This window comes from Neoarius graeffei, chromosome 28 (assembly GCF_027579695.1).
Source record: "Neoarius graeffei isolate fNeoGra1 chromosome 28, fNeoGra1.pri, whole genome shotgun sequence".
NCBI classification, from domain to species: Eukaryota; Metazoa; Chordata; class Actinopteri; order Siluriformes; family Ariidae; genus Neoarius; species Neoarius graeffei.
Window position 1 is genome coordinate 16,372,225 of NC_083596.1, and position 21,839 is coordinate 16,394,063.

General features: G+C 41.2%; 1 protein-coding gene across 1 annotated transcript; it reads right to left on the reverse strand.

Annotated features, from left to right (window-relative positions):
* Nucleotides 1–206: 206 nt before the first annotated feature.
* Nucleotides 207–20,393, reverse strand: ywhag1 (3-monooxygenase/tryptophan 5-monooxygenase activation protein, gamma polypeptide 1). Its single transcript, XM_060913484.1, has 2 exons — nucleotides 20,109–20,393; nucleotides 207–1,990 (listed from the first exon to the last, which is right to left on the reverse strand). Exons 1-2 carry the CDS (start codon nucleotides 20,193–20,195, stop codon nucleotides 1,334–1,336), a joined length of 744 nt encoding a protein of 247 aa, XP_060769467.1. The 5' UTR covers nucleotides 20,196–20,393; the 3' UTR covers nucleotides 207–1,333.
* Nucleotides 20,394–21,839: the final 1,446 nt, after the last annotated feature.

Below are 21,839 nucleotides of genomic sequence, written 5' to 3' on the forward strand. Positions count from 1 at the left end.
CAGGATTGATTTAGAGAATGACATTTTTCAGGATTAAAGCACAGGGATTTTTTTTATTATTATTTTATTATTATTATTATATATTTTTTTAAAACTTCTTCTATATTACTTTGCGAGGACAGATTGCGTTTTAGGGTAATATCATTACAAGTTAGGTTTTATATATATATATATATATATATATATATATATATATATATATACACATAGATAGATAGATAGATAGATAGATAGATAGATAGTGTATGTTTTGGTTTATGGTACTATTTGTAATGATATTGAATAAAAGCTGTGTTTTTTATAGTGCGGGTCACCCTTGACACCCTAAATGTCCAAACGATATCAATAATAATAATAATGATAATAAGAACAGTTTTCACTGAAAGGACACCAATTTGTTTTAGCTATCAATGGAAACAGCATTGTATTTAATGGCTGGAAAACTGGACTTGGTTACCGTATACCTAAACTAGTGTTCCTTGATAATAGACCTGCAGCCTGTAACCACAGTGATGTTTCGATTATTATGGAGCGTTCTGAATCGCCACGTCGGCTGTAAAGAAATGGCTGACTGACTGTTGAGTGCACATCAGTATCCACAAATATGTTTAACAGAGACAAAAAAGAAATCCTTTCAAACTCTCTGGAGCCTGTTTGCAAACTCGTACTTTTGCGAGGCTATGACATTCAAGTTTGTTGTGTTTTTTTTTCTCCACGTATTATTTTTTGTCTTTTCTTTTTTTTTTCTTGCTCAAGCTTTAACACGTCTTCCCCTGACAGTTCCTAAACCCTTACTCCACACTTATAAATAAGCAGCTTGACATCACGTTTCACTACAAGAACAGTCCCTATGCCAGTGTTTGGGGTGTGTTTCAACCCTAGTCAACCCTAGTCATCTTGTACTCCCTGATTTACTGACAAGTTTTTCTTCTTCAAAGTATCGTTTTGGTAAATGTTGCGCAGGCAACCGAGGAAAAGGGGATTTTTTTTTTCCTTTATTGTGATGATTTTCATTAAAACCGCGTTTTTTAATTAGAGGTATACCTCTTGTTAAACTTGGTTTCTTTTCAGATTCTGTTTATCCGTTTAATTTTCACGAAATCAAAGAGAACTGCAGTTGCGGTTGTACCATACCACCAATGAACATGGCTACCAGCATTCCACCAGGCCCCCTTTTCATAAAATGTTTTCACTTACGCTTTTATTTTTCTTTTTATTTTTCTTTTATTTTGTGAGCACGCGTGTTTTCTTGTGTGTTACGGCTAGGAAACGGGTAATTCTTGAGGGTCTTCTCCTCTTCTGCCTCTTCATCTCTCTCCCTCTCTCGCTGTTTTTAATTGTTGACTTCGCCGCCTTCGTCGTCCTGCTGGTCGCTTGTCCAGAGTGTCAAGTTGTCTCGCAGCAGCTGCATGATGAGGGTTGAGTCTTTGTAGGAGTCCTCGTTGAGCGTGTCCAGCTCGGCGATGGCGTCGTCGAAAGCCGTCTTGGCCAGATGGCATGCCTGCTCGGGCGCGTTCTGGATCTCATAGTAGAACACGGAGTAGTTGAGCGCCAGGCCGAGACGGATGGGGTGCGTGGGCTGCATGTGCTCCTTGCTGATCTCGTGTGCCTCGCTGTACGCCTTCTCAGACGACTCGACTACGGCGGCACGCTTCTCTCCGGTAGCGACTTCAGCCAGGTAGCGGTAGTAGTCGCCCTTCATCTTCAGGTAAAAGACCTTACTCTCGTGCTGTGCCTCGCTGCAGTTCTTGATCAAGAAGTTGTCGAGCAGGTTGAGCACATCTTGGCAAACGGCCTCCAGCTCCTTCTCGATCTTCTCACGATAGGCACGCACCATCTCAATCTTCTTCTCGTTGCCATCGGCTGAAGTCTTCTGCTCAATGCTGGAGACGACACGCCATGATGAGCGCCGTGCACCCACCACGTTCTTGTAGGCCACCGAGAGCAGGTTGCGCTCTTCGTTGGACAGTGCCTCGTTCAGCTCTGTCACCTGTAGAACAGAAGGACGAGAGACAGAGTGTTTCAGTCATTAGACAGCCCCAAAACATACGCTATAAACATTTTATGTACGACATGCATCATTAGCTCATCTGGCCATAAGGCCGATGAGCCGTTGTCATGGTGTGGCGTCCGTCATCCATCGTCCATCGTCCACAATTCAGTTAAATCGTATCTCCTTCGTCAATTCTCCACGGATTTCCGTTCCGATTGTTTTGTTTGAAAGAACTCATCACTCCACACAAAACTTGGTTGTTGATTTGTCAAATCTTTTGCTAACGAGTTAGTAATTGTTCCAAATTAACGAATTTTCCAGGCTTCTCACTAGAATTGTATCTCCTCTCTCATTTCTCATCCGATTCCAGTTCTGGTCTATGTTTTGGGTCGATCTTCCCATGAGGAACAAAACTTGATTGTTTGTTTGTTGAGTTTCCTATTGTAAACAATTTGTTTACAACTTTGTTTATTTTCAGTTAAATCGTGTCTCCTTCCTCAGTTCTCAATGGATTTCAGTTGTGATTGTTTTGTTTGAAAGAACTGGACCTTCTGCACAAAACTTGGTCATTGTGTTGTCAATTTTTTGCTAACAAATTAGCAATTAGGTCAACTTAACAATTTTTTCTTCTGACTAGAATTGTATCTCCTCTCTCATTTGCCATGCAAATTCAGTTCTGATGGATGTTTTGGGTCGATCTTCCCTCGGGGAACAAAATTTAGTCCTTTGCTGAGTTTCCTGTCGTAAACAATTAGTCGTGGAGGTTGGTCCTCTCTCACATCGTCACATTTCAGTTCTGTTTGATGATCTCAGGCCAGATGAGTTACTACGTCCTTGACATTCTGGTATTTCTGCCAATGATTTTAATAAGAACAGTTTTCATAAAGGTAATAGCTAATTCTTCCATTACTAATAGATCGTCATGTTAGAATGTTTACTTCGCCCTGAGATGCAGTGTCTGAGCTGGGCAGGCAATGCGAAAGCATTAGGGTCATCTCCTGTGTAATCTCCTGTGCCTTTGCTCTGACAACTAATGAAAAACTGAACAGTTGTCTGATCTTATACACTGACCTGAGAGTAATTTTGTCCTGAATTGTGCAATGCAATGTATAAGGATTAAACATAGTACACAGTGTTCCTGGATCAGAATAAAGTCACATGAAGGAAGGGAGGAGAATGAAGGGATAAAGTGACTCATTATGAATGATGCTCCTGGTGTGTGTGTGTGTGTGTGTGTGTGTGTGTGTGTGTGTGTGTGTGTGTGTGTGTGTGTTTTGTTTTGTTGCATAGAGCCTGGGCAGCGTTTATGGATGAATACAACAAATAACTTTTGCTCTCAGGATTTGTAAACTGGATATTTATGGACACAATGGCTTTGTGTTGAGTGCGTATACTGCTGGAGACTTGTTCTGGGGTTAGGTCGATCTGACTTACTATACTTTCTAAATAACGTGAATAGTATTCTGTATTTTAATATAATAGATTAAACATACATCCTGTACACAGAAGTGCAAATAAAAAAAACTACATTTTGTCAATATTATGCCGCTTTTCCACTACCAACGCGGCTGAGTTGGGCTGAGCCGTGCCGTGCTGAGTTGGGCTGAGTCGAGCTGAGTGGGGCTGTTGGAGTAGCATTTCGACTACAACCGCGCTGAACCGTGCTGGCTGGAAGTGGGTGGACACATTGGGTGGAGTTAGCGAAAGTGGGTGGACGTCACGTGATGTCGTTAGGCGGCGCAAACAGTGACATCAGTGACCTTTTAAGCGGTAGTCTCACGACCCGGATAGTAAACAATAAACATGGAGGACATGGAGTCGTTAGTGTTGCTGGTCTTGGTGCTGTGGCTTGTTGTCACCGCCAACGCCAACAGATACTGGCAAGAGCGTATAGATGAGGCGAGGCGCATAAGGCTTCAGAAATTCTCGTAATTCGTAATTATTCTTCTTCCGGGTTTACGGTGTTTACAGATCCCAGCGTGCTCGCAGGGTGTGTGTGGGCGTGTGAGGACACTCCTCCTCACCAATCAGTGCACAGGGGAGTGTCTCCTCACGCCCCTAGCCCCACTCGGCTCGGTTTGGCTCGCTTCAGCCCCACTCCAAAACCGTGCGAGTTTTAGGGGCTAATCAGGGCTGAAGCGAGCTGAGTCGTGCTGTTCTGAGGTAGTCGAAACGCGAGCCGTGTCAGGCTGAAGCGAGCTGAAGTGAGCTGAAAAAGGGTAGTGGAAAAGGGCCATTAGAGTAGTTTCTATCTCGTTGTTTCCAGAAGACAGGCTGAACAATTTCAAAATAATTGTTTAAAAAAAAAAGACATACTTGCAATGATAGATACAACAATAAGCTATGAGCTTAATGATTATGCTTTATTTATTTTATTAATCCAAATAAAACTTATCATCTTTTATTTTCCTACTCCTCCTGCCTACAGGAGGTTCTTATTATTTGTCCATTTATGACCCAAATATAATCTAGTCCATTTATTTTAGCCCCAATTTTGTTTTTTTAAATGCCTGGTGATTTGTTAGCAGCTGATCTAGCAGTGTTTATTTATTCTCAGGGCCTGTATTGTGGTTTGTTCTGAAATGTTGAAAAGATGTTGCTATATTAGTCATCTCATGGCCACTGTTTCAATGTCTGCTCCCAATACGGTGAGAATAGGGAACTGTGTACGTGTGAACACTACATTTAATTTTAGACAAAGGACTTTTTGGGAAAGACCCAAAAGTCACGCTTGCAGTCATGATTAATTAACTCCCATTACCGTTGCCAGTGATAGCAGGAGGATCGTTAATGTGATTATAACCATCTCCCATGCTGCATTTAGGAAAAGGCTGAAGGACTGATATATATATATATATATATATATATATATATATATATATAATTTACCAGCTTAAGGTCGGTCCGTATCGTGAAATACCGTGACCTCGGCCTTGAAATATTTTCAAGGCCGAGGTCACGGTATTTCACGATACGGACCGACCTTAAGCTGGTAAATAATATATTAATTTTTTTTCTTTACCAAAGCCTAACAGAAAATGAGAGCGTCCGAAAGGGAATTTAGAACAAACCTGCTACAAGCCCGTCAAAAACCTGTTTGACAAGCTACGTCATCTTGGAATTTTCAAAAAATAAAAAACTTGATCTAGGCAATCCATGCTGTAAAATTAATGCTATTATACTGAGAAATGCGAAAATAAATCTCATCTCATCTCATTATCTCTAGCCGCTTTATCCTTCTACAGGGTCGCAGGCAAGCTGGAGCCTATCCCAGCTGACTACGGGCGAAAGGCGGGGTACACCCTGGACAAGTCGCCAGGTCATCACAGGGCTGACACATAGACACAGACAACCATTCACACTCACATTCACACCTACGGTCAATTTAGAGTCACCAGTTAACCTAACCTGCATGTCTTTGGACTGTGGGGGAAACCGGAGCACCCGGAGGAAACCCACGCGGACACGGGGAGAACATGCAAACTCCGCACAGAAAGGCCCTCGCCGGCCACGGGGCTCGAACCCAGGACCTTCTTGCTGTGAGGCGACAGCGCTAACCACTACACCACCGTGCCGCCCCGTGAAAATAAATGTTGACAAAAAATTGCTACTATGTTTGTCGTTGTTGTGAACGAGCGAGTCGTCAAAGGCCCGTAACTGGGGTCCGGATCGTAGGATTCCGGACCGCTCGCGAGCCAATCAGAGCGCACGATTTGATGGAAACCGGACTGCGAAAAAATTAATATCAGTTATTTACAAAGTTAATATACAGAATGGCAGGTGATAAGCTTTCATCACCAAAAAGAGACAAATGACTTGCTGTGCTTTGACTTCTCACTCTAGAGAAGGTTTTGTCCTTCTCGATCACTTTCAAGGCCAATGGTATGGCCTTGAAATTTTTGTCCGTGTCACACAGACTTCATCATAAAGAAGTCAGTCAGAAGACACTAATCACTAATTTGGCGATTACCAGAGCTGGTAAAATATAGTCAACTCCAGAAGTATTGGCACATCATGAAAATGAGCAATAAGTAATATATAAAGTGATTTTTTTTTTAAATGCACAATTAATGATATTTTGAGCTCCAGAATACGGGGGTCACTTGTTACAAGGTTAGACTACTTAACCCAGCAAAATTTTCAAGCTCCAGCGCATGTTTCAAGTTACAATGGGACCGTCGTATCCACGGGTGATACGTTTTAAAGATCTAACGTGGATAGCTGAAACAGCAGATAGTCGCGAACCATACATGAAGCTTGTTTTACATGTACATAAAAACCAATGATAAAGTTTAATTAATCTACGCTAACAGTGCTGGCGCAAACTGTTACTCTAACTCAGGCTCTTTCTACTTTATTCTTCTATTATTATTATTATTGTCTTAATGTTTTGTAGGACGCTATTTCTCCTTCAGTTTTCAACCAGTCATCATCATCATCATCATCATCATCGTTTTCCCCACTTGTATCCTGGGGTGCTACTGTCTGAAATTCAGAAGTAGCGCTAAGTCTGATTTAGACATCATACTTCTCCTGATCTGCTGGGTGTCTACTCCCAACTGATTCTCAAACCTCTTCCACGTCACTTGTGACGTGAATCTGATGTCAAACAAAGTTTGTTTAAGCAGTTCACTATTATCCATTCTACAAATGTGTCCAATATATTTAAGTTGTTGTTTGTAACAGACTTCCTTAATACGAGGGGTCTTTGTTATCTCACATAGTCGAGCATTACTTATTTTAAAGCTCCAGTCTAGCTCTTCTTCAACTCTGGCTTGTGTCCTTTGTTCATGGACATTCTTACGGACATATCGTCCTTTCACCATCTTGTGAAGGAATCCATGCCATACCACCTCAATCTTCTTTATTTCATTTGCAGACAGTTGCCACGTCTGTACACTAACAGGAACGTACACACGCTGTGAGAAACTTCACTCTGGTTTGTAAATGAATGAATCATCACAAAATTTCACATGAAGAATACTTCTGGGCTGAATTACATTGCTATGACTTTTGGTGCTGATCCGGATCAATGAACTGGAATGATCCATGAAAAACGGGATTTTTTCAATCACTTATAACTTTGTCAATTTTCATGATTTTTTCAATCACTTTTTTTTTTTTTGACCAGACGTCCTGGTTTGTAACAGCTAGCGCAAATTACTGTGACTTTAGTCACAGTCTCTATCTAGTTTATAAATTACACACAATATAACATCAAGAACAGTAACGAAAATAAAATAAAACAATTAGAACAATATACTGGAATAAAAATTATGTGAATGTGCTCTCTCTCTCTCTCTCTCTCTCTAATTCTCTCTTTCTCATTCTCTCTTTCCAATTCTCTCTCTCTCATTCTCTCTCCCTCTCTCATGCTCTTCTCTCTCTCCCATTCTCTCCCTCTTATTCTGTCTCTCATTCTCTCTTGCTCTCATTCTCTCTCTCTTGCTCTCATTCTCTCTTATTCTCTCTTTCTCTCTCATTCTCTCTCCCTCTCATTCTCTCTCTCTCATTCTCTCTCCCTCTCTCATGCTCTTCTCTCTCTCCCTCTCTCATTCTCTCCCTCTTATTCTGTCTCTCATTCTCTCTTGCTCTCATTCTCTCTCTCTTGCTCTCATTCTCTCTTATTCTCTCTTTCTCTCTCATTCTCTCTCCCTCTCATTCTCTCTCTCTCATTCTCTCTCCCTCTCTCATGCTCTTCTCTCTCTCCCTCTCTCATTCTCTCCCTCTTATTCTGTCATTCTCTCTCTCTTGCTCTCATTCTCTTTCTCCCTCTCTCATTCTCTCTTTCTCTCTCTCTCATTCTCTCTCATTCTCTCTCTTGCTGTCATTCTCTCTCTCCCTCTCTCTTTCATTCTCTCCCTCTCTCATTCTCTTGTTCTCTCTCATTCTCTCTCATTCTCTCTCTTGTGCTCATTCTCTCTCTCTCATTCTCTCTCTCTCTCATTCTCTCTCTTGCGCTCATTCTCTCTCTCTCTCTCGTTCTCGAATGAACAGGATTCTGATATTTCTGCCTAATATTTTTGGCCCAGGGTAAACCACGGTTAACTCATAACCGCAGGTACCGAGTCAGCGGATACAGCAGTCCCACAGTACTATCACATTTTCAACACTTCCATAATTTTTTTTTACATTTTTATTAATTGTCCCAATTGGTATCTATAACTCCATTTGTATTTTCTGATATCTCTTTTCATAACCATCCACCTCTTTTGAGTTGAAATGTGTTTAGTTTTTTCCCGTAGTGTTATGAGGTTACATGCGTGCAACTTCATTTTTATACCTCAGGGACATAATCAAAGGCAACAGAAGACCTAGAGACTGCGTGATTATTTTTGTTCATTATTTTTTTTAATTATAAATCTAATACTTTAGGGGTTTAATTAACTTTATATTCATATGTTTATAGAGGAAATTCTGTTAATGACTACAAATGTTCTTGCATGACTTATTTTAGTTATCGGAAAACGTTTTCTTAAATTTTTTCAAAATTGTTTGAATGGAAAATTTGATTCTTTGTGTAGTGTTTATGCAATCATTTTAGCCTTTTCTTCTTTTAAAGGGTGCCAATATTACTGTGCTGGAGTTCACAGCACACTTGCAGTATTTCACACTTCTGAGTACGGCATACTGATTGACTGTGGTGTGACCTACCAAGGATGGAAAACAAAATCATTATTCCTTAACAAAGATCATGAGTGAAAATGGATCTGTAATACATCAGAGCGAGAATTTTACCGGGTCACGGAACAAAATCTCTCACAGAACAAAACGTTGACGTTTTCTACAAATTATTAAATGTCATTTAGGCCCACGGTGGCATACTGAAGGTTGTTAGTCGAAGATTTAACTACAATTCCCCGCAATCATCAACACCGTGTCTTGGCGAAACAGTAAGAACACCACATCACCCTTTGACTATTCTGTAGACTCACATACGTCTCTTTTCTTATTCGGACTGCAAATGTAAGCACAGAGCACTATATCACACGCAATCTTCAGTTTCCATAGAAACAAGGTGGTCGTCTTTGTCTGGCTGCAGAGGACTCTCTCTCTCTCTCTCTCTCTCTCTCTCTCTGCTGCAGCCCTGGATACACTGACAGTACATTTGCAGCGATGCAGTGTGTGGGGTGTGTGTATGTGTATGTAAAAGTATATGCTTGTGTGTGAGTGTGTGTGTTGCAGTCGTGAAAAGTGTGTGTCCATACAGCGCGGTAAGAGTTAAAGCAGCAATTATATGTGTGGGTATGTGTTAAAATGAGATATGGCAAGTGCTTGTGCATGTGTGATTGTGTGTGTGTGTGTGAGAGAGAGAGTACAGGGCACAAGTGCAGTAGTGAGTGTGTGGGTGTGCAGTGTGGGGGTTGGGCATGAAGCCGAGACTGCAGCTAGCCTGCTTGCTCATAGCAGCAGCTGTGCATGTTGGAGAAAATTATCCTTTACTCCATCAGCCAGTTTGCACCAGCTATATCTGCATGACATTTGCTCTTCCTCAGCCCTTCTTATATTTTAAAGGAATACTTAACCAAAGAGGCGGCACAGTGGTGTAGTGGTTAGCGCTGTCGCCTCACAGCAAGCAGGTCCGGGTTCGAGCCCCGTGGCCGGCGAGGGCCTTTCTGTGCGGAGTTTGCATGTTGTCCGCGTGGGTTTCCTCCGGGTGCTCCGGTTTCCCCCACAGTCCAAAGACATGCAGGTTAGGTTAACTGGTGACTCTAAATTGACCGTAGGTGTGAATGGTTGTCTGTGTCTAATGCCGCTTTTCCACTACAAACGCGGCTGAGTGGGCTGTTGGAGTTGCATTTCGACTACAACCGTGCTGGCTGGAAGTGGGTGGACACATTGGGTGGAGTTAGCGAAAGTGGGTGGACGTCACGTGATGTCGTTAAGCAGTGCAAACAGTGACATCAGTGAGCTTTTAAGCGGTAGTCTCACAACCCGGATAGTAAACAATAAACATGGAGGACATGGAGTCGTTAGTGTTGCTGGTCTTGGTGCTGTGGCTTGTTGTCACCGACAACGCCAACAGATACTGGCAAGAGCGTATAGATGAGGCGAGGCGCATAAGGCTTCAGAAATTCTCGTAATTCGTAATTATTCTTCTTCCGGGTTTACGGTGTTGACAGATCCCAGCGTGCTCGCGGGGCGTGTGTGGGCATGTGAGGACACTCCTCCTCACCAATCAGTGCACAGGGGAGTGTCTGCTCACGCCCCCAGCCTCACTCGGCTCGGTTTGGCTCGCTTCAGCCCCACTCCAAAACGGTGCGAGTTTTAGGGGCTAAGCAGGGCTGAAGCGAGCTGAGTCGTGCCGTTCTTTGGTAGTCGAAACGCGAGCCGTGTCGGGCTGAAGTGAGCTGAAGCGAGCTGAAGTGAGCTGAAAAAGGGTAGTGGAAAAGGGCCATATGTGTCAGCCCTGTGATGACCTGGCGACTTGTCCAGGGTGTACCCCGCCTTTCGCCCGTAGTCAGCTGCGATAGGCTCCAGCTTGCCTGCAACCCTGTAGAACAGGATAAAGCGGCTAGAGATAATGAATGAATGAGACTTAACCAAAGATTGTGCTTTTTCGCTTAGATACCTGAGGTATACTCCATCCGCTAAGATATGTTTGATGTGACGTGCCTGCACTTGGTAGCTAATCTCCACTAAGAAATGGACGTCTATTTTACTCAAAATACATGCCAGAAAATGTATATACTTCCTCACAGCCTTCCCATCATGGTAGGACAAGCGAAACTCTAAAAAAACTCTATTTGCCCAAATGTTGCGCATCGGAAAAATACGACAGCTTATCGTGTAACGTCCGTGCCATCTCGCAACAAGTTTTACCTCCAAACGGGTAGCCTAAACTATGGCTGATATATTTTATCCTGTTTACAGTAGGCGTCGTTCCCACCATGAAAGAGAAACCAATCGAAACCAAAAACGTGAACGTGATTATCATGCTGTTACCATGTGAACAGTTTTTTATGAATGCGTAAGTGCGTGCTCAGCGCTCCGACGACTGAGTAAGGTGACAAGTTTTATGTTTCATCTAATTTAGGTAATTTAAAAAAATATAATATTATTTGACAGTGGGCACATACCGGCGAGTGGCCTAGTGGTTAGCGTGTCTGCCTCTCGATCGGGAAATCATGAGTTCTACTCAAAGGCCATCATAAAAATGGTGCCTTCTGGCAAGGCACGCTGCAATACAGATGCGAGTGGGGAGTCAAATTCTCACGGTTACCAGAGGACTAGCCCCCACTGTAACCCTCGCTATGCAATATAGGCGAAAGGCCGAGGGCTACAAAACAGAGATCGATGCCGCCAAACGTGCCATGAATGGTGCGGGAAGGACTTTGAGTGGACACGTAGGAAAGTGTAAACTATAAAGTTTCTGTCAATATGTTAATCGTGCTTGTATGATAAAAACTCACAAAGATATTTATCTAACTACATGACCTACTCATTCTAAACCTGACGAGCTTCACTGGCAAAGCTCTCAACCCCAAAGGGTTAACCACAAAGTTTTGTTTATTTTTATATACTACAGTAAGCCTGTCTTACTTGTATTCTTAACCAAATTGGCAGGTCTGTGTGACAAGTGATGAACGATTGCTTTTGAGTAAAAAGACTACATTTAACAACTATTCCATGAAATCGAGTCGTACATGAGCCGATAGCTGATGAAGCACGTAGCGTCGAGTCGGCTATAATCCATGTACGACGAGATTGAGTGAGTGGAATAACCGTTTTATTCTATCCACAGTCACTGGATTTTGAGAAACAGAACATTTTTATTTTTATTCTTTGCAAATTCGATAAATAAAAACTTTGCGGACGGGGATTGGCTTAGCCTTTGGAGGTGATCGCTTCGTTATCGCAAAGACACACACATGCGGCGATATCTCTGCAACAAGTCAGCGACTGGCGATTTTTTTTCGCAGAATATCAAGCATGTTTGTCACCTGCGATCTGTCGCAAGCAACAAAAAATGGCTGTCGCAAATATCCGCACGCGATGCAAATTTTCGCTTGCGTCAAAAAGTTGCACGACCAAGCGACAGAAAATCGCCCATGTGCGCCGGGCTTAATTAACAGTTATTCCATGAAATCGAGTCATACATGAGCCGATAGCTGACGATGCGCATAGTGCCGAGTCCACTATAAGCCATGTTCGATGAGATTGAGTGGAATAACTGTTTTATTCTATCCACATTCACTGGATTTTGAGAAACGGAGCATTTTTATTTTTATTCTTTGCAAATCCGATCAATAAAAACTTTATACAAAACGTCCGACAAAATCATTTCCGCTTAACAAACCGGCGAAAGGACAGCAGCAATTTGTGAAAAATGCTATAATAATAATAATTCTTGAGAAATAAAAAAGACACATGCTTACCATCAAACGCTTTCATTCCATATATTGTTGCTTTTTTTTTGTCTTTTTGGGGGTTTTGTTTTCGAGTAGTTTTTATTTCATCCTTGGTTGATTCAGCAACACGCTCCAACAGTTTGTTTTTCTCTACTCGTGGTATATGAGCTGGTAGCCTAGTAGCCAATCAGAGTGTGAGACTGCTCATATCCAGTGAATATGGATGGAATAATAGTTGTTAGATACTCAGGCTCATAGCCGGTTCAAAACTACGATGCTAACATCAGATGCTAACCAAACATGTTTTCTTTCACTGAACATTTCTGCTTCTTATCAGTTAAGTTCGCTGCCTTGAAAACAAGAAGCCATGGCATGACTTTTGGCTTCATGGTGGTTTTAAGATTAGAGAATAAATATATCTGAGATTTTAACCTCGTTCTCGTTCACCTGGTCCATCTCTTATTTCAAGAACTTCATTTAACATATTAAAGGGCTTGAATATCAAGTAATGCTGGGCATACACTGTGCAATTTTTGGCCCGATTTTGACACGATTTTCACTCGTGCGACTATTTTGGAGATCGGGCCGAGTTTTGGCTCAATCGTACGTCTCGGATCGTGTAGTATACATGGGGTAACGACAAGCGATTAACACCTCACGACCTCCTCCCGATCGATCGGATGAAAATCAAACCTGTTTGAAATCCTGAGCATCGGATCCGAGCATCGGATCGTATAGTGTGAGAACAGGAATCGTAAGCTGCGTGCTGTTTACCCCTGCGATTCACTCGTACAGCGTGAGCAGCAGCTGAATACCGCGATTGAAAAAATCGCACAGTGTATGCCCAGCTTAAAGAACCACAAACTGTCCCTAGATGTGGAAGAAAAATTTAATTTACCACGATGCATTTAATCTGCATGGTATCTCACCCAAAAAAGTAGCCTATCATGCTTTGGTCATCATGTAACCGTTTCTAGTGTAAGCCATAAAATGGCTGCAAGTGCACTCCTTTAAAGCAAGGCATAAATGTTGAATTTGAACAGAAACTGGAGGCACAGACTCACACAGTCAGCAGTGTTTCACAACCAGCGTTGCATCAGACTGTATGGATAAAGCAGTGCACTGTTTACTGTCTGTGAAGTCGTTCTAAGATTTTTTTACGCCTAATCTCTTGCTTGGTAAATGAGCAAGCTTTGGACTTTGGGCCTTGATTATATGTTTTGACAGACTGACAGATTGTAAAAACAACAAGGCGAGAAAGAAGGAAATAGCTGGAGATAAGTTAAGAAATGAGAAAAAATAATAAAGAATTGTATATATATATATATATATATATATATATATATATATATATATATTTTTTTTTTTTAAAGTGTAGATTGTTAAAGTAGGACCTTCTTCAGTTGACATTTTCGTCTGTGCTTTCTCCCTCTGCCTCTAAGCAAATTTCCATCGGCTGATCAGTTTAATCCTGTCCGGGGAGATCTGTGATTTTACAAGCCGATGAGATCCTTTGCATTAGTAAATTATTGCTGCTACCAAGCACATTACCGTAAGTCATCTTGGTATGGGCATCCAGAGACATTTTGAACACTTCAGGCAATCACAGCATGAGCGATGATTTGGAAGATGACTAAATTCTTGGTATGGGTGCTATCTCTTTGTCTCTATCTTCAGTGGATAGCAATAAGCAAGAAAAAAAAAATCAATATGAAAAAGGAAATACATTCCCACAGGCCATTTAAACTGGCTTTTTAATACCAGCCACAGGAAGCATCCATAACACCACCCAAATAGGTTTAGTTTGGCAAAATACGCTTCCTTCAGCACTGATTAGCATTACTCACCATTAATTAACCCTTTCCTACCATCATACTGTCTCTTATATGTATATCTTCATTTATTCTATCCAAATTCACTGGATATCAGCAATCGCACGTTCTGATTGGCTACTCTACTACTATATTATTAGCTCATATACCGTGAGTAGAGAAAAACAAAATGGCGGCGCACATCAAGTCAGATATATCACTTTGTTATCAAGTATTTAAAAGAAACAGAAATAGCTAAAAGAATATAGTCCCCCCCACCCCCCAATATTGCCTGCCCTGTTCCACACTCCAGCCCAGTCGGTGGCGGTAATGCTCCTTTAAGTTGGTTTGCCAAAAAAAAAACTAAAGAAGAAGAAAAAGAAGCGGGAAAATGGCGACACGTGTTGCTGAAGCAGATGAAGATGAAATAAAAACTCTACTCAAAAACAAAACCTAAAAAAATACAAAAAAGCAACAAAATATGGAATGAAAATATTTGATGGCAAGAACATATCTTTTTTTTTTAAATTCAAGAATTATTATTATAGCATTTTTCACAAATTCCTACTGTCATTTCGACTTTTTTTTTTTTACATTCTAAGCGGAAATGATTTTGTCGGACGTTTTGTATAAAGGTTTTATTCATCGGATTTTCAAGATATAAAAATAAAAATGCTCCGTTTCTCAAAATCCAGTGAATGTGGATAGAATAAAACAGTTATTCTACTCAATCTCGTCGTACATGGCTTATAGCCAATTCGGCGCCACGCTATCGGCTATCACCTTATGTACGACTCGATTTCGTGGAAATACCAATGAGTGTCAGGGCAACTCCTGAATAAGGCACTAATACAGTATGGTGCGCTTTTTGATTGTTCCTTAGATTAAGACTGCAGAAATGTTCACAAGTAAATCATTTGGCCATCATCATGGAGTGGAAATGAATAGGTAGTGCTAGTTGGATGGGTCGGAAGACACACTGTAAAAAAAAGAATAGTTGAGAATACTTGAAATTTCAAGGCAACAGTCTGCATTAAGAATTTTATGTTTTGCCAATGATGTGCCCATGATAATCCAAACTATGATAAAACTGTTATCTTTATTAAGAATTCTTAATTAAGTCAATTTTCAATTCCTCATTCTGCCAACATAGATTTCTCTTTTTGCTGAACAGTGGCATTCACAGTAGTACAAAAAGGCAATTGAGGTTATCAGACTTTTTTGGGGGGCTTTTTTCACCTTTATTTGGATAGGACAGTGTAGAGACAGGAAATGAGCGGGAGAGAGGGACGGGGAGGGATCAGGAAATGACCTGCGGGTCGGAATCGAACCCAGGTCCCCGGATTTATGGTATGGCGCCTTATCCACCTGAGCCACAACCACGATGTGGGTTTTAAAAACTTTATTTCAATATTGAAGTTTTGTAATTGTGTAGAACAATGAAAAAAGGCATGTATAGTTTAATGATAAATTGTGATAACCTCGGGGGCGTCATGGCTCAGGTGGATATGGCGCCATACCATAAATCCGGGGACCCGGGTTTGGTTCTGACCCGAGGTCATTTCCTGATCCGTCTCTCTCTCCTGCTCATTTCCTGTCTCTATGCTGTCCTATCCAAATAGAGGTGAAAAAAGCCCCCAAAAAATTGTGATTGCCTTTTTGCACTACTGTGAATGCCACTGTTCAGCAAAAAGAGAAATCTATGTTGGCAGAATGAGGAATTGAAAATTGACTTAATTAAGAATTCTTAATAAAGATAACAGTTTTATCATAGTTTGGATTATCATGGGCACATCGTTGGCAAAACATAAAATTCTTAATGCAGACTGTTGCCTTGAAATTTCAAGTATTCTCAACTATTTTTTTTTACAGTGCAGAATGTACACTTTTAATTCCTGTCCTATCTCTTTCAACTCAACAGAGAAATAGGTGAAAATTTATACATGGTGCTCTTTTGCGATCGTGCCTATTTGTGATTCACTGCATTTACAAATATCCTGGCTAGATATGTAGAGTCTATAAAGTCAGTACAGACAGAAGCAAGACGGATGGGTTCATCTTCAACAGGTACCTGCTTGAAGGCAACAGTGAATTTTGCAGGATGTTTTTTTTTATGGTTGTTTTGAATGATTTGATGTTGTATATTAAAAAACGAGGACTGCTAGGCTGATGTGGTTACACTGTACAAATTGCATTTACACCGCTAAATGTGTTTTAGTGGCTTTTATCACATTCTGATCACAGTGCATGCTGTGTGTGTACTGTGTACGCATATTTTTCTCCCAAATGTGATCAAATTATACTTGTTTGTGATCTGATCACCCAGTACAGAGTTGTAAATGGGCACTTTGTGTTTATACGTTGATTTATCTGTCTTACTGTCTATGTTTTGGCCCCTTTCTCTTGGGCAACAGAGGTACAAAGCTAGCGGTGTATATATATATGCGCTGTCATGTTTTGTAAAAATAATACATGACACGAGAATGGATGGACGAATGAAGGGAAAGGTAATAAATTATTCTTGTATGAAGTAGCTCATTCTTACGTAACCATAAAGCGACTGTCCCACACAGCAGTACATTTACAGTGTGTTAATTGCAATGGAGAATCTTTTTTTTTTTTTCCTGTAATCAACTGAGTAACAGCATATGGTGGTGGGTTGCTCCAGGCAACATGACATCATGACAATGAGTCGCCCTGTTAATGGGTGACTGAATGTTGTGAGCGTCCTGAGATGGTATCTAACCCAACTTTAGGTTGTTTTCAATGGATCGGATCAGCACAATTTATTTATTTTTACTTTAGAATCAATATAAAGCTACGTCTACACATCTTCAACAGAACAAATATTCTGTAATAAGCCTTAAATTTGAAACGGTGTCCTTCTGCTCAGGACAGACAATTAAATCTGTCAATCTAAAGGCGCTGGGGAATTTTCCGGCTTCATTATTCACTATTCATTTCATGCCTGGGAGGTGGGGACTGCAATTTCCTGTCATCATTAATGCCTTGATTTGTGAGAGAGATAGTGTTTTTAATTTGCTGGGTAAATATAATTGACCTCTGGTACACAAAAATAAATTGGTCTGCTTCCACAAAAAGGTGCACACAAGATCCTGTCATGCCAAAACAAATAAAAGAACAATAAAAACCAAACTTGACCCATTTTCGGGAAAACAATGAATGAATGAATGAAAACGAATGCCCTTGCGTGATTAAAGTCCAGTTTCAGTGTGTTAAATAAACGGGTCATATTCAAAATATTCACAGAGAACGAGACGCAGAAGCATCTTGTAAGAGTAGTAGTCATTTTGGTCATTTTTTGTAATTATTAAACCGTGTTCCATCACTCTGGTTAATTTATTACATTGCTGAGATTAGGATTGTGCCATTTTACTGAGTCACCATGGGAGCGGATTATGATGGTTTATTAGGTCAGGGAGAAATGAGGGATTCTAGATGGAAAAGTGGGTGTGGTTTCAGACAAATCCTGCTGGCTCTCTGTCGCTGATGAACCTTTTCTTTTTGCTGGACGTAAGTTTGAAACTCCCACTGAAACCTATATTGTATATCAAGTGGACAACAGATGTCCCTTATTTGTTCATTTTGCTTTTATTGGGTGCTTGAATCTTGAGTCCTGAATCCTGATGTACTCCTACCAGCTCTGAGAAACAGCAGTACTGACAGCGGTTGAATATCTTAAAACGCAGCTTAATATTTACGTAACCAATCGTCCAATCTGTAATCCTTTTAAAAGGTGAAAGTAGATGGCATTAATAATACGTATCTAAATGCTCTAACCACAGCCCACGTATCAGATGATGCGCCAGAGAGCAGCATGAGTCGTCATGTTCCTTTAGTTCCCTTAGTCACAACCCAAAGATAAGACACAGTGGACAATGCCTCCCGCCCTGCCCTAAGACACAATCGAACCATGACGGAGCATTTTTCATCAGCGGATGACTTCCCGTCCTGTTCGCTTCCTAATGGACCGATGCTCTTTCCGCTCAAGAGCACCAACAGTGAGAGATTCATCACCCTGAAGCAAGACCTCAATATTCTCTGATACAGCCCATAAAGCATCGCAAATAGTTGCAATAATCAGGACCGTTATTAAAGTTTGTTTAAAAAGCAATTAAACAATTTGGGATTTAGCGCCACAAAGGGTATAAGTGAAACCTAAATCTAGAATGTTCTTCACTATTCTAGATATAAGATCGTCTCCCTAACAGAATATCATTATAATGATAAGAATATTGCTGACTATTTCCAGCATGATGATGTCCGAGTTCTTGTCTCTGAATAATCGTAAAATATAAGGCTGGCTCGAAAATCCTTATAATCAGGTTTTTAGGGATGAGACAGCAAAAAAAAAAAAAAAAACAAGACACAAGACCACATTAAGCAGTACCGCCTAATTATACATTTGATTTTTTTGCTTAATGCAAAATAAATGATGACATAATCCAAACTGATCCACTGATGGATCAAATAAAAATAACAATAGCACCTGTCCAATGGTTTCTTGATTACTGTAAAACACTGCAATAATTATGTAAATCTGCATGAACGACATAGGATTCATTAAGTAGCTTGCACAGGACTCACTGGCCTCTCCGAGACATGATCTGAGATCAGAATGATTGTGGCTTTAACGTTTATTTCAGCTTCCACCCTGCGCCACCCGTGTGCCAGCCCACCATACAAGGTGCTTACGGGATGGGTGATGACATTATAAGGGTGTAGCCTCTTAACATGCAGAAATATACAATGTTCGACTGTCATGTCTGATCATTTAAAAATAATGTTAAACGATTATCGCCTAGTGAAAACGTATGCATGTTGAAGGTATCGGTGGCATGACGAAGGCTTGTGTTGCATAAAACTCTTTTGCACATTTAATACAATACGTATTTGTGCCCTGCTTGGTTGTAGCCGTTTCCGGGTGAGGGTTGATGGATTACACGAAATGGTGCAGTACGGACTCTGCACCTTGGCATGCGCTGCGACACGCCTAGTGGGAGAAAACCTGCACATGCCTTTTGGGGTGGGGGTGTTGAGGAAGGGACGAGCCGTCGTCGCCATACTGGGCTCCGGGGGACGAGATAATCTTTTATAAAGGACAAGATTGTACAATTCAGATCGCCAACATTCACATTCACCATAGTGATGCATGAATCAGCCATGAAAACGCCTCGTACGATGCGTGTCTCGTTCTGTCTTGAGACAGACACAAAGCAAGGGGCAACGCCGCATCCATCTCTGACTACGATGACATATGAATATAATTGAATATGGCTGTTATAACGGATTCTCCCTTCCTTGCTGTCACAGACCCAGGAGTCTGTCACTTAATCCGGTTTCGTCTGAAATAAACCACCAGCGCGTTCACACGTTCCTTTGTTCTTGCACGAGATTGGCTTATTACACTGTTATCACGTTTCATGTTATAACACGGTTATAACACGGTTATAACAGGCTTTCATTTTGCGCTATAGGATTTTTGAAGCTCGGTCCTTCTATGGCCATTTGTGCACAGGGATGTGGCACAAGGCACCGCCCCAAAATCAAACACACCGCACTGGATCACGACAGACACACCGTAATAGTCATTCCATACTGAGGAAAAGACAGATAGTTTGAAAATCAAACTCGAGGCACAGGATAGGAGCAGAGCTGGGTTTGTTAAAGGCTGTCATGTCATGGGATTTGAACGCACTCCATTCAACCGGCTTCGTCTTGAAGGAATCATAATGAAATGAAATGAAATAAAGAAAAGAAACTGTGCAAAAAAAAAAAAAGAATACAACTATTATGGATATTGGTTCGAGACCCAGTGTCAAGCTGCAGGTTCAGAGCCCGTGCGTAAAAGAGCGCGCGCTGTATCCGTCTCGGTATCCTATTCATGTATCTATCAGTCAGTGATCAAAGCATTTCGGTTCTCCAACTTACCGATTTCATGGCAGCTGCCATATCGTCATATCGCTCAGCCTGTTCGGCCAACCTGGCTTTCTGAACCAGCTGCTCGCGGTCCACCATTTTGGCTTTTAAATGAATGTCTCGGTTAAAAGACGGTATTTGACGGGTGTGTGCGTGTGGGTTATTATTATTATTATTTTTTAATATACCTATATATCTATCTCTATATAGATGTATTTGTAAAGAGTGAATATGATGCGGTGTGGAATAGAAAGCGCCGCCGCCGCCGCCGCTCCTTGTCGCCGCTGCAGCTGCTCCGTGCTTTCTGCGCGTGCCGACAGGACGCCCCTCCCCCTCCTTACACTTTCTCCTGATTGCGTCATCGTAGAACAAACAGGGCGTGGTCCTATTCAGTGATGTAACAGCCCATATATGGTCAAGTAGGCGTGTCCGGTTGGGACATCAAGGAGCAAGGAATGTCATGTTTGAATCAAACCTGCGTGCTGTAAAATCTTGACTGTTTTAAAAGTAATAATGCATCTTATTATAGGGAAAGAATCCTATTCACTGAGTCCTATTCTGCCCTAATGCAGGGCATTGTGGGATTTCAGCACAGACTGTTCCACCCAGTGTGTCCATGGTTTATGAAACTCCCTAACTAGTGCACTATAGTATAGATAGGGTGTGGTTATGGGCATATACATGCTCTTTGTATATATAGATAAAGGAAATATCAAGATATTAATTTTCTGAATGAAAGTGACATTCAATAAATTAGTGCATTGTGCATTTTTTTTTCTTTTTTTTATTGTAATGCGATGGGAATGCTGGGAGATCCGATATCTCTGCTATCCCCTTCCCTGCCTCTTTCTGTCTAGTCCACACCCTTCTCTCTCTCTCTCACCGCGCCTCTTCTCTCTCCATCTGTCTGTCTCTCCCACACCATCTCTTTGTCCCATCTCACCACACCATCATGCACCAGTGAGCAGCTGTTTTGAGGATGAGGTGTTTATTTTTTTTTTTGCTGTATTGAAAGAAAGTGCTAAATGGCTGCAGGATCGCAATAATCCAGAAGAATCCATTGTCAGCAGCCTAGGGCCTGGGCCAAGAATCGAACAGACTACCAGAGCAATAGTCAAATAGTCATCAACACACACACACACACACACATGGTTTTGCTATCCGTGCAAGGTAGGCATTTGTATCCATAATTCAACTCCTTCATTTCCAAATAATTTTAGAGTATGTCAAATCTCAAATCCAATCGAATAACAGCTCGTTAATTTCATTCTCATATCACCCACAAACCAGTAGTGTTGATAATCAGGACTGCCCTCTTCTTAACCTGACAAAGTCAGTACTGCTATGAACCCGTAGGTAGGTAGGTAGGTAGGTAGGTAGGTGGGTGGGTGGGAGGGAGGGAGGGAAGGAAGGAAGGAAACATGCACACAAAGTTAGTGCCAAAAATATGACGAAATGTTTAATATCTTTAAGCACCAAGTTTGTAGAATAAACATCTAAATTCGTATTGTAGGTTTTGATCAAAAAGTATTTTAGAGATGTCTTACTCAAGAAGCATTTTTCCCTTGAAAAAGAGCATCTGGTAGAATACAAGAGATACTTTATTCCCCCACATTTTGTAAATATCTGTGCAACAATAACAAGAAAAAAATAAAATGTCCAGTTGCATACAGGGCTCAAATGTTAAATTATGAATCATCACATCCTGCAATGATTGTGATCACTTCTAAAAGCAAAGACAGA